The sequence below is a fragment of the Setaria viridis genome, chromosome 2, assembly GCF_005286985.2.
Source record: "Setaria viridis chromosome 2, Setaria_viridis_v4.0, whole genome shotgun sequence".
NCBI classification, from domain to species: domain Eukaryota; kingdom Viridiplantae; phylum Streptophyta; class Magnoliopsida; order Poales; family Poaceae; genus Setaria; species Setaria viridis.
In genome coordinates, this window is record NC_048264.2 from 10164571 (window position 1) to 10176789 (window position 12219).

The 12219-nt window shown below is 40.9% G+C and overlaps 2 protein-coding genes across 3 annotated transcripts; one reads left to right on the top strand and one right to left on the bottom strand.

The window, feature by feature from the left end:
• Positions 1-899: 899 nt before the first annotated feature.
• LOC117842114 (uncharacterized) lies at positions 900-1930 on the bottom strand. The gene has a single exon (XM_034722469.2). It carries the CDS (start codon positions 1928-1930, stop codon positions 980-982), a length of 951 nt encoding a protein of 316 aa, XP_034578360.2. The 3' UTR covers positions 900-979.
• A 6349-nt stretch (positions 1931-8279) lies between these two features.
• LOC117845501 (uncharacterized) lies at positions 8280-12020 on the top strand. Of its 2 annotated transcripts, none has more exons than XM_034726559.2 (5): positions 8280-8464; positions 9051-10003; positions 10097-10297; positions 11057-11252; positions 11693-12020. In XM_034726559.2, exons 2-5 carry the CDS (start codon positions 9095-9097, stop codon positions 11875-11877), a joined length of 1491 nt encoding a protein of 496 aa, XP_034582450.1. In that variant the 5' UTR covers positions 8280-8464; positions 9051-9094; the 3' UTR covers positions 11878-12020. The 2 variants fall into 2 exon arrangements, with proteins under 2 accessions (XP_034582450.1, XP_034582451.1); XM_034726560.2 differs by having other exon boundaries at positions 9068-10003.
• Positions 12021-12219: the final 199 nt, after the last annotated feature.

Here is a 12219-nt window from a genome sequence, read left to right on the forward strand (position 1 = left end):
TAGAGATGAGATGATAAAGCCATTTTTCTATAGTCTTGGTCACCAAACCATATTAATTCACATTAACTTATGGAGTTATGGTAGAAGATGATACTTCAAACAGATGTGCAACTGTTTATTAAATCAAATTAATATGAAGCAAATGAAATAATTAATTTAAATCGATGGAACCATGATAAGCTTTGCAATGTAACTATTATAATTGAATTAAATTGACCAATACTATGTTGTCTTATATCCCTCAATGAAACCTGTTCTTAAATTTTGAGAAAGTTTCCTCATTACCATGTCTTATTGTTTACACTACTGCAATTGTCTTATTGTGCCATTACCATCCAGTCAATGGACATGGACCAATGTTTGTCTGCTTGTCTGCTAATTTTCTTGAAATACCATATTGCCCTTTTTGACTAACCATAGCAGCTATTCTTTTGCACATGCGACTGGAGATTGTCTTGCAGCCCTATAGTTGAACTGACTTTTTTTAGTAGTACTAAAAGTGTAAGGGTAGTATCATTTTCTCAAGATGTGCTGACTTGATTGTAATGACAAAAGAGAACTATGAACTGTTATGAAACACTACGAAGAGATGGGCAATTTTTTTGTGGCAGATGGGAGAATAGCACTGAGCTTAGTGGGAAAAGGAAATGTGCAGTTCTACTCATCGTACTCTCCCAATCGGTGATAAGCTTACTCAAAAGAAAAGGTAAAAGCCCCTGAGGTAAGATTATAGCTACATGGATTCACTTTACAGCTCTGTGGAGAGTGCTGGTATTTTGTTACAGTTAATTCAAAAGTAAAAAAGTGATGAAAACCATTTAAATAAAATAAAATGCAAGAATTTGGAGCTTATGGAATCCTTCTGAATCTATAGTTATATTTATGAAATATTTATCCACAAAAATGACAAAGTTTCAGTCTAGCATAGTAAGTGATCAGCATCTAATGATGAGCGATAATTAGCTGGCATACCAAAATTTCAGATAACAGATACCTTGTCATCGTCGTCATCGTCATCTCCCTTCTTAAGACGAGTTGTTCCCCCCTCTTTGCTTATTGGTATTTTCATGTGTCCAAAAGGAGTATTGACATCAATGTGTCCCTTTATGGTGTAACCGGTGCCCTTTCCCCTAATCATATCCCACATAGCTGATCCGAAATCCTTAGGCCTGAAACTGATTGGTAAGTTCATAGTTGTTATTTCCTGTTTCTTAATATTTGTAGATTCTTTGAGCTCAGCAGAAGCAATGCTCACGTCAGCGAGCCACACTTCATAATCCATTGCATTCAGACCCAAGTCAAAATCGTTTTTGTTGTCCAGATTCAAATGGAGGGTTGCAGTTGATTCTTCAAAAGAGAACTGTTCAAACTTGATCTTATCAATGTTAACATCTGGCTTGTATGGCACTGGAATCTCGCCATTTTTATCTAATGGTATAGAAATCCTTCCAATAACAGGGATATCTATGTGAAGAACTACTTTGACTTTGTAAGGAATGATGCTTCCAGGCTTGATTTCCTTGTATGTGCTCCTGATGTCATCATAAATGAGTAAAAAGGGAATTTTAACAGTCTCTGAACCATGAGCATGTATGGTCCCAGCATCAGGAATTGTTCCAGACACGAGCTTTCTTTCTTCACTTTCAATCAAGTATTCAATGTCGACAAGAGGGATGGGGACAGGGTTCGGGTTCGCAATTAAAACATCAACAATAAGCTCTATCTTTTCCAGGCTGACGTGGGGTATGTGAATTCCAGTAACATCAGCAGTAGGCTTTCCGAAGCCTACCACTTCTTCGATCTTTTCACCAACATCTTGGATGAAATCCTTAACCTTGTCAAAGAAACCTCCCTTTTCGTCATCATTGTCTCCATCATGGTCTTTGTCGACTTTCCTTTCTGTCACTTTTGGACTGTCCGAGGATGACATCCTTCGATACAGATAAAAAAAAAAAGTTGACATATCAGATTCCATCATCAAATTTCACACTAAACAATGTCATTAAATTTAAAATAGGAAAAAACACATATTTTGTGCCCAAGATGTGTGCATACTAGCCATATAATATGTTTCCGTCTTAATAATGTACAATAAAGACATCAAACAAAAAGGCACGAACTTAAATGAAAGCGTTCTACTATACGTGAGGGAAATGAAAATGGCTACCATCAAAATATACCATAGTTTAAAAGCAATAGACTGAAAAAAAAAACTGACTATCTATCACACCAAAGAACCATCATGTGCTAAAATCCGGTATGAATATAGAGGAAGAATTTCTGTCCGCAGGTCACTTAGACAATTGCGATTTAGCATATAGTGCTTAAATATAAGTAGAAAAAACAAAACCTTCTTGGCACAAATTCTGACAAATCAAACAACATGATGGTACACAAAACGTAGTTTTTGCTGCTCTTCTCTACACTTATTAAATCAACTAAAGCCATTTGATATTAAGAATGCATTTTATAGATAAATATACACATGTTATTTCAACACTTCCCAACTAAAATATTACCAAAAATCCACTATTATCAAACTTTTCAAAATTGTTTCAGAAAACTTGTCCAAAATGCCAGGTATTATCTTTGATATCCAAAATGGAATGATAACCATGATTCACATTGATCCACAGTTTCAAAACACAGCCACAGTAGCTCTGTACCCATTTACCAAGTCTCTAGCCCTTCCCATTTTTGTTGTAAACCACTTCTAAAAAATTAAAAGCATGTTTAAGACAGAGAGTCCAGATTATCTGAGACTGAAATAAATATAACAAGAAAAAAAACAAATGCAATGGCAAACAAGTAAAATAGGTATAAAGTCCTTGTTTTTTCAAACAAAAATTAAATAATGGTGACCAAATCGCCAGGTGCCGTGGTTTGCTCTGACAGGAAATTAATCTTCAGAGATAGCAGAATTTATCAAATGCATGCACGATGCCTATCTGAACCAGCGATCTAATATTGACCCCCACAACCAGCGATCACCATTGGCGAGGTGACGACCAAATTATTGGATGCAAACGGAGGAGGCAGGGTGGATCACACAAAGATGGCCAGTCACCAAACACAGCCAGCCGGACTCAGCATCGAGATCATCAAGCAAGCAGCAGCAGTTAATTACCTGACAGATCAACAGAAAAGCGCACCTAGGATAGAGGTGTCCTAGGGGAGATGAAGGTGATAGCAAGGCAAGCAGAGGAGGTAATGGAGAACAATGTTTTTGGGAGGAAAAGGAGCCAGTCAATGCAAACACAAATGAGGAAATAGAGGCTATGTTTAGCACCTAGGATGGAGGACAAAGTTTGGGAGAGGAGCGGGGAACCCGGGCCGCCATGTGGGAGTTGAATCCATGGCTACCAATAATAATTACCTGCTTCAACAACGGTTGCCTACCAAGGCCCAAGCTTGGGTCATCTAAATTTGATTATGGTAATCCACTCATTTACAAACGAAGTTAACTGCATGCATGTGATTGGAGAAGAAAGCTTTTCCAGACAACATGCATGAGATAGAAGAAGACAACATATATAGTTGATATCATCCTTTTGCATCAACTTTTTTAAACTTAAAAAGGCCACAACTTTAAATTGACCGTCCAAATTAGAGTCCGATCACACAACATGTTTCTTTTGACAATTGCTTCAAATAAGAACACACTTGAGCATATTTGGATGATATTTTCTTGAAAGCAACTTAATTTTGTGGCACAAAAATGATTCAGAATGTATATAGCTTCCTTACTAAATTTGATAAACTCACTTACAACTTTATGAACACTTTGATACGGATTGAGTTGGTAAGTTGACTATTTGATGTCTACAATATGACCAGAATACAGACAGTTTTGAGTTAGAATGTGTGCAAAGGTGGGTAAAAAGCCGAGTTGAAGTTAGTGTGGCGGAAAAATCGTAAGCACTTCAATTAATTCGTCAAGCACTTTCTAATTCCAATGTAAAATTTGTTTCGGTATAAAAATTACTCCAAATACTGATAATATGGATTCAATTTGGGAAAGCATTGTGGCATGTATACTTTCTGTACCGTCTAATATTAATGGCATCAAAGCTATATATCTGTATGCACCTAGCTCCTTTCCAAAAGCAAAACTTTCTTTACGTCTCTCCCTCAGTCCCTCTAGCTCCAAGCAAGCATGTGAATACACAAAAACAAAAACTGATGATGTCATTGTGCTGACAAATTAATTTAAAACTTAACAGGTTCTGGAGAAATTCAAAACAGAGCATCCAGATTATAATCTGATTATACCATTTTTGCTCTTTTTTAGGAGCAATTTTTTTTAAAAAAAAAGCCTCACATGTATATGCTTTGATTGTATTTTTCGTTAAGCAACTTCACGGTGAAAAATGTTTTAGACAGTATTATAAGTCTCTTACACACTGGTGGAGAACTCACCTATTATCCCGGTTGGTAGGGTGCAAAGATCTCGGAAATGCATCCGGGATAAACCAAAAATTCCCGAGCTCCCAGGAGGCCCCCCCACACGCGCAAGTCGCAAGTCACGCGATTTTTCACGCGAAATATGCGCGTGCGCGGTTCGTGGGATTCGAACCCACAACCTCCAGCCTCGCGCGTAGCTTCCTTGCCATCCCACCTACACACCACATCTGACTATGTAGGGGATACTATCCTTTTGTATTAACTCGTGGGGGACCCTTTTATCCCGGTTGGAAACACCAACCGGGATAAAAGACCCCCTTTTATCCCGGTTGGTGTTTCCAACCGGGATAAAAGGGTCCTCCCGATTTAATTCCTTTCCAGTCACTTTCCAGTCACCTCGTTGGGGGCACTTTTATCCCGGTTTGAAACACCAACCGGGATAAATGACCCCCTTTTATCACCAACCGGGATAAAAGGCTCTTGACCCTTTTATCTCGGTTGGTGTTACCAACCGGGATAAAAGGGGGGGTCTTTTATCCCGATTGGTGTTTCAAACCGGGATAAAAGGCCTCTCAGAGTCTTTTTTTCCCACTAGCCTTTGCAACCGGGATAAAAGGTCCCGGTTGGTGAGCCCCCCACCAGTGACCGAGTTTTAGTCCCGGTTGGTGAACCTTTTGTCCCGGGCCAACTTTAAACCGGGACAAAAGGGGGTGGATGGAAAGTCATTTCTCTACTAGTGACAACCTTTGAAAAAAAATTAGTACTACCTATTATAATTGTGTCTCAATAGATGTAGAATCTTTCTGAATACTTTTTAGGTGAAATCTAGCAAAGCGAATTTGACCTAACTATTATAGTTTTCCTTTCTTTGCATAAGGTGTGATAAGTGATAACTAAACGTCCATACATACCACTATACTAAGTAGGTGCTCGAAGCTGTAGCACCACTTTTTGTTTTTGCACCGCAGTTTTCACCTTTCATATCAACTCCAGTTTAAGATATTTCTCAAAACAATTTTCAAGTAAAAAAGATCTCTATCATTTTTTTCTTAGTCAATGGCCATTCTTCAGATATTTTTTTAAGACATGCAAGCACGTTTTTCATTAAGAAGAAGAGAAGTTTAATTATATACAACAAGGACAGACGACCACACAAAAACAAAAACATTATCCGAGGATGCAAACAACAGCCCTCAAAAGCAAACACCACAACCTAAGGTATTCTAAGGCGCATCAACAAGCAAAGTCCTATGAAGCCAAACCGACCTAAAGTCCTCGCTTCCTCCAATATTACCGGTGCCAGGCCACAGGTTGCAGCACCCCCTGCTCGTGCACCCATCTGTTCTATTCCTTCCAGAGCAGCCAAACCAAGGAATCAAAGTCTTTCTGTTGAGTTTTAGCAACCCTCCTTACTTGGATCCACCATTCGGCGAAAGGAGCCTCGACCTGTGGCATGAGCCACTGAAGACCAAAGAACCTGAGGACATGAAACCATATCTCATGGCTGTGTACATAACCCGTGAGTAGGTGGTCCATCATTTCGACCTCTTGGGCACACAGCACACATTCATCTCTATCACTCAAACCATAATGACGTAGCTGGTTAGAAGTCCAACAACAACCATGGAGCACAAGCCAACCAAAGAAATGACATTTCCCAGCTCCCATCATAGGCGTCTGTCCCAGAAAGAGAGCACGATAAGCCGAAGCAAAGGAGAAGAGACCTGATGGCGACCACTTCCAAATGAACTTGTCCGAAACTTGACGAAGGCTTTGATTCCTTAGTAGGTTCCAAATTCGTAGATATTGGACAACGACCTAAACCTTCGGGCCTGAGAAACATCAAGAACCCAACGTCAACCTTGAATAGCATCCCTGACAGTACGGGTGTTTCTTACTCATGTCGGGACCACCGCACAGAGATCTGGGACCAACATTTTGATGGAGCAACCATTGATCCATCTATCCATCCAGAATAGAGCGCTAGCGCCATCACCCACTTGAACAGTCCTTGAAGAATGCCTTGGTAGTCATTTTCTCCTTAAAGGTGAAGCCCGATCAAGTCTTATCATCATCCGTACGTGCCAACCACAACCAACGCATCCGGAGGGCTAATCCCATGAGCTACAGATTGGGAATCCCCCCTACTCCTTGGAGCAGCAAACATTGATATAAGCGACCGCGCACTTGCCGCCCGAGGTTACCTCTATCTCGCACCAGAGAAAACCTCTGATAAGAGTGTCAATAGCCTTGATGGCCCAAGGCGCGATCTCAATAGCCATAGAGATGGGGATGGGGATGGCACTGAGCATCGTTTTGGTGAGGATTAAGCGACCACTTCTGTTAAGCATCCTACCCTTCCAGGCTGGTAGGTGCTTGGCGACCTTATCCACGAGTGGTTGCATGGCTACCTTTGGTAGATGATGGATGGAGAGGGGGACCCCCAGGTATGTGCAGGGGAAATCCGCGACCTGACACGTTAGCATCTCAGTGAGGAGAACCTGCTCCTCCAAACAATTAATGGATTGGAAAGGCTTGACTCTTGGAGTAATTAGCCGCCAACCCGGAGGCCCTATCAAACAAAGATAGGATCTCTAATGAGAATGAGATCTTGAGCGACCGGAGATATGAAAATGACCACATCATCAACGTAAAGAGAAGCTCGCTGCTTGATAGCTGCCGGACGGCTCGAGTACCCCCTTCCATCCACCAACTTAAGCATGGCATTAAAACACTCCATGACGAGCACGAATAGCATAGGCGAGAGGGGATCACCCTGCCTAAGCCCGCGACCATGGCAGCATTCAAAAACTGATGAGATCTAAAAAAATATTTTGCAAAAAGTAACCTAATTTTCTTGAGCTTCTTATTTGGCCCACAAATTATGACATATATCAATCTACATTATTTTATCCTACATTTCGAGTGTGGGTTTTTTAGCTGCAGCCATTTTTTGCAAATAACAAACATAAAATTGATTAAAAATTTTGGATGCATTGAATTTTTTTAATTTCAACTCAGAATAAACAAAATAGTCAAGTGGTTTTACTTGGAATTGCATTAAACAACAAAAAAAAAAGATATTGACCCTTCAACAATAGGTGAAGAAAAGAACATTTATCTCGAGCTCAATTCAATTTGAGGATTTTACCTAAAAACCGTTACTGCTAAAACATGACGATAATCCTAATTTACTAGCATGGTGATATGGGTTCAGCGTGTTTCCAAACTTTTAAATCGCAATGTTATTTATGGTTAATGCAACACAATATCCAACATGAAAATATTAAAACAAAATACCCAGAAAAGTCATAAAACATAAGCTAAACATTAGGCCCAAGAAACAATTTCTCAAAAAAAAAGCCAAGGCCCAAGAAACAAGCCTGCTAAGTAAAAGCTCACAATTCATCAGGACCATTTTAAAGCATTGATGCCACCAAACCATCATGAAGAGCTTTTAAAATTTGACTGAAATCGACTACATCTCCCTAGTGTTGTTTGGCAATTTCGAAACTTATATGAAAATAAAATGTATTTGGATGATGTTAAAAGAATCGCTCCAACTGTTTAGTCCTTCATAAAAGACAAACTATAAACTACGTGCAACATCTATCAAGCTTTCACGATCGAATTTGAACTAACCAACCATACTACCACAGCATGGACTCTAGACAAATTTTCATGTACTAGTTCTTTCTAGGTTGAAAAATACTCAGAATACGTGACGGAACAATATTCTCAAAAGCCCAAAACGACGTGCTACGAAAGTAATTGTCTTGCAGGAGAGCACGCAACGCCGGCCTCCGTGGGCCGGGCTGGACCCGCGCAGCGAAAACGAGCCGCCGGCCGGGTAAACTAAAGGAACCAACAACAACTTCTGTTATCGTGTCCTCTGCCGCCGCCGTGTTACTCCAACCTCTGCTTCCTCCGCGGATTTCGTGGTCTCTCCCGCGCCGCCGACGGCGCGAGCCGACAAGCCAGGCTTTTTCCTCCCGCCGTCCGTCCCTGCCCTCCGCCGGCACCAGGCAGGGCGGAGAGCCGCCCGGACTCGGATTGACTGGTTTGTTCTCTTTCCTTCTCTTATACTCTTGTTCGTACGTAACCCTAGCATCCGATCCGACTAAATTGAAACCTTTGCGTTCTCCCCGTTCGGTTAGTCGGGGAATTTGTTTGTTGCGTCGCGCGCTGCGAATTTGATCATGTATTCGTTCCCAATTCGATCGCCGTCTACTTCCCCCAACAGAAATTTGGGGATTCAGTAACCCCTAACGCAACACGTTAAGTCCGCCCCCCTGAAATTAGGTGACAGATTTTGTTTCTTGCATGGCGTTTCCGCGAGTGAAAGCACGTTTTGGTGCAAAAGGTATAGGGGGAGGATGGATTTTAGATGAGGAAGGCCCTCTAAGCTCTGCCCCTGCAGAAAATGCAGAGTTTCAGATAACAAGGATCATCCCTGCGGACTCCTCTCACCCAAGCCTTAAAGTTCTGGAATGTTAAAATTTACAGTTTTGTCTATCCTGAATCCCTCATGGTCAATCTGGTACATTTAGCCGTTGGCATGTGCTTGTTTTTCTTCATCGAATCAGTCACATTTTTTTGCAGATGTTTGTACATCTGCAGGTATATTAACCATTTCCTCATTGTAGGTTTTGTTATTTCACAGGGAATTATGTGCTAGACATCGATTGCCATGTCAGCACGTAGGGAGGTTGTCTCGTACCACCCGCTGCCTGCACCAGGAGCAGTGAACAGCTTCAAGGATGAGATCCAGTCAAAAGTTATGGAAACGGTTGGCAATGCAATCAACTCATTTGATCCAAAGTCGTTGCCTCAGCATATAGAAAGGGGATTGGGAACAGCTGGAAACATTATTAATTCATTTGAGCCAAAGTGGTCTGGGCAAAAGGAGTTTGATTTTGGTGGGGAAGCTGATCCTCTTGATGGATATCAGTGCCCTGATGAGTATTGGGGATCTGCACCAGCAAAGGCGCAAAAGCCAGTAAACCTTAAGAACCTGCTGGGGGGTGCGATTGCAATCATTGGTCGTAGTTTGAAAAATACTGAAGTTGAACAGCCAAAGGAGACTAAGACCAGCGTCTCTTTCTTGGGTTCAAGTGATGATGGGAATACGTTCTTGCATTCCTCTGTCTACATGCCAAGTGCTCCACCAGTGCTTGATGAAGAAGCCCTGAATTACAACATTTATAGGGCTGTATTGGAAGCAGAGCCACCAGAATGGCTTCCTGACAGTTATGCTAGATCCTGCATGCAGTGTGCTGCTCCTTTCACTGCTGTCACCCGAGGAAGGCATCATTGTCGATTCTGTGGAGGGATATTTTGCACGGTGTGCTCAAAAGGACGATGTCTTTTGCCTGTCAAGTTCCGTGAGCGCAATCCACAAAGAGTCTGTGATGCTTGTTATGATAGGCTTGATCCATTGCAGAACCTATTGATTAATTCTGTAAGTAATGCCTCACAAACTGCAAAGCATGATGTGATGGATTGGACTTGTGCAAGAGGGTGGTTAAATTTGCCAATCGGGTTAACAATGGAGCATGAGATTTACAAGGCAGCGAATACCTTGAAGAGTTACAGCCAGGTTATTGAATTTCATTTTATTCTGTATCTGCATGTTAGTCCTTTGAAATATTTAGAATCTGAATCTAATACTCATTAAAAAATCTCAATGCAGGTTGCAAGAATAAACCCTGAGAAGTCTATTCCCCATGCAGTCCTTAATGGAGCAAGTGGGCTTGCCATATTGACAGTTGTGAAAGTTGGTGCTATTCTTACTTACAAACTTGGGACTGGCCTAGTAGTTGCTCGGAGATCTGATGGGTCCTGGTCTGCACCATCTGCTATACTTTCTGGTGGTTTTGGATGGGGAGCACAGGTAATAAGTTTGTTGCTACATTTTTCTTTGTGTAGCCAACTTTTAATTGTCACTACATAAGTCATAAATGCCACTGCCTTTTGTTGCTAGGCTACACATTCAGCACACCTGTTTATTTCTGTTGCACGCTATATTGTGTTTTCTTAGGAACGACAGGCATCATATATTTGCTTACGAGAGGCACATCGTGTTAGATTTAACAGTGTTTCTGTCTTCACTATCAGAAAACAAAGTAGTTGGTACTATTTTTTGAATAAAGAAACTGTATCTTGCCATGGGTCTCTGGCTCATCTCATTTTTCAAGGCAGATCATGGAATGATTGAAGAAAGGAGAATTGAGATCATAAGAATTGTGCAGCCAAAGATTACTCACTCTATCTTCTTTCTAAAGTGTTCTGTTTAGCAACTACACCAATGATATGTTGTTTTCTAATTCATTATGTATATATTTTTCCTATGCCCTTCAAATTTAGGGGCAGAAATGAACATACATTTACGTTTAGGTAGAAACAGCAACAAATCGTGTTGCCTGGGGTTCTGCAAATCTTCATTCAGAGATAAACATGTGCAAAACTTGCTGCTTTTTTTCGAAAATGGTGCACTGTGATTCCATAGGTTGCCAGCCGCAATAGTTATGCAACAATACATATTTGTGCTGGTTGTATTTATCTAATGATGATTTATGTTTTGGGTCATAGTAGTCCTTGTCTTTTCGGATAATTTCTGGTTGCATCTTTACATGCTTGCACCTTTGCATAGGTTGGTGGTGAGCTAATGGATTTCATCATAGTGCTTCGGGGTCCAGAAGCTGTCCAAACATTCTGCAGTCGAATGCATTTTTCGCTAGGGGCAGGTGTAAGTGCTGCAGCAGGACCTGTGGGCAGAGTACTAGAAGCAGACATGAGAGCTGGTGATAAAGGATCAGGAGTTTGTTATACATATAGCTGCAGCAAAGGTAACACTGTTGTCTTTCCTTGTAGCCTTCAAACCTCTTCATGTCATTTGATGTTTGCCAATGCTTATGGACTCTGGGAAAAATTAAATTGCAGTGACCATACAATTTATTGCAAGACAGAAAAATTAGCTTACAATGCCTTTATGCTTATTTATCTGAATTTGGTATATATATCAAGGTTTGCGGAGTCAGAAGTTCAGGGTATAATCAAAATTGAATATTTAGTTGTCTGGATCTTGGCACATTTGTTAATATCTTTCCAGAGTGAATGATAACTAAGATATTCTTTTGAGTTAATTTCCCATCTCTTCAATATTAGCCATAGGGAACATATGCTTGGGCGTTCATGTGCTTAAAATTTTTACCATACTTATGGGCGGACCTGTGGCTTTCATCCGCTACAACTAATTTCACATGTCCTTTTTTTTGTGACCTGACAGGTGCATTCATTGGTGTTTCATTAGAAGGGAATCTAGTTGCCACGCGGATAGATGCTAATCTGCGTTTTTACGGCGACCCATATCTAACAACCAGCGACATTCTTATGGGGCATGTGGAAAGGCCAAATGCTGCCAAGTTTCTTTACACTGCGTTGGATGATCTGTACTCAGGGCTGGAATGCTAGATCGACATGAAACCGAACTGTACATATGTGCTTTGATTATTTCGACTGTAACAAGCTGTATATATCCACGAAATGGTCCTCGTTTGGTGGGCGAAATTGGTATAAATGAAATGCCCAATAGTCTGGTACGGTCTTAAGATGAAGTTCTGTGAGTTAATTGCTTTAGCTGTGCAAGTCAGCAAATGGAAATCATTGGGAAATATCTTGGGCCTCGGCCAAATCAGATGGGTAGTTGTTGGCTTCCACTTAGTCAGGGGAGGTTTGATGAGGATTGGAATATAAATGACAACAGTTCAACTGCAGGCAGGTTTATGCTATATGTCGCATATGCGACAAATTCGC

Bases quoted from the DNA above. Each gene is read 5' to 3' on its own strand.
- LOC117842114 (XM_034722469.2), bottom strand. From the start codon at position 1,930: ATGTCATCCTCGGACAGTCCAAAAGTGACAGAAAGGAAAGTCGACAAA.
- LOC117845501 (XM_034726559.2), top strand. From the start codon at position 9,095: ATGTCAGCACGTAGGGAGGTTGTCTCGTACCACCCGCTGCCTGCACCA. The intron at 10,004-10,096 runs GTTATTGAATTT...ATCTCAATGCAG, and splicing joins CCTTGAAGAGTTACAGCCAG to GTTGCAAGAATAAACCCTGA. The intron at 11,253-11,692 runs GTAACACTGTTG...GTGACCTGACAG, and splicing joins TACATATAGCTGCAGCAAAG to GTGCATTCATTGGTGTTTCA.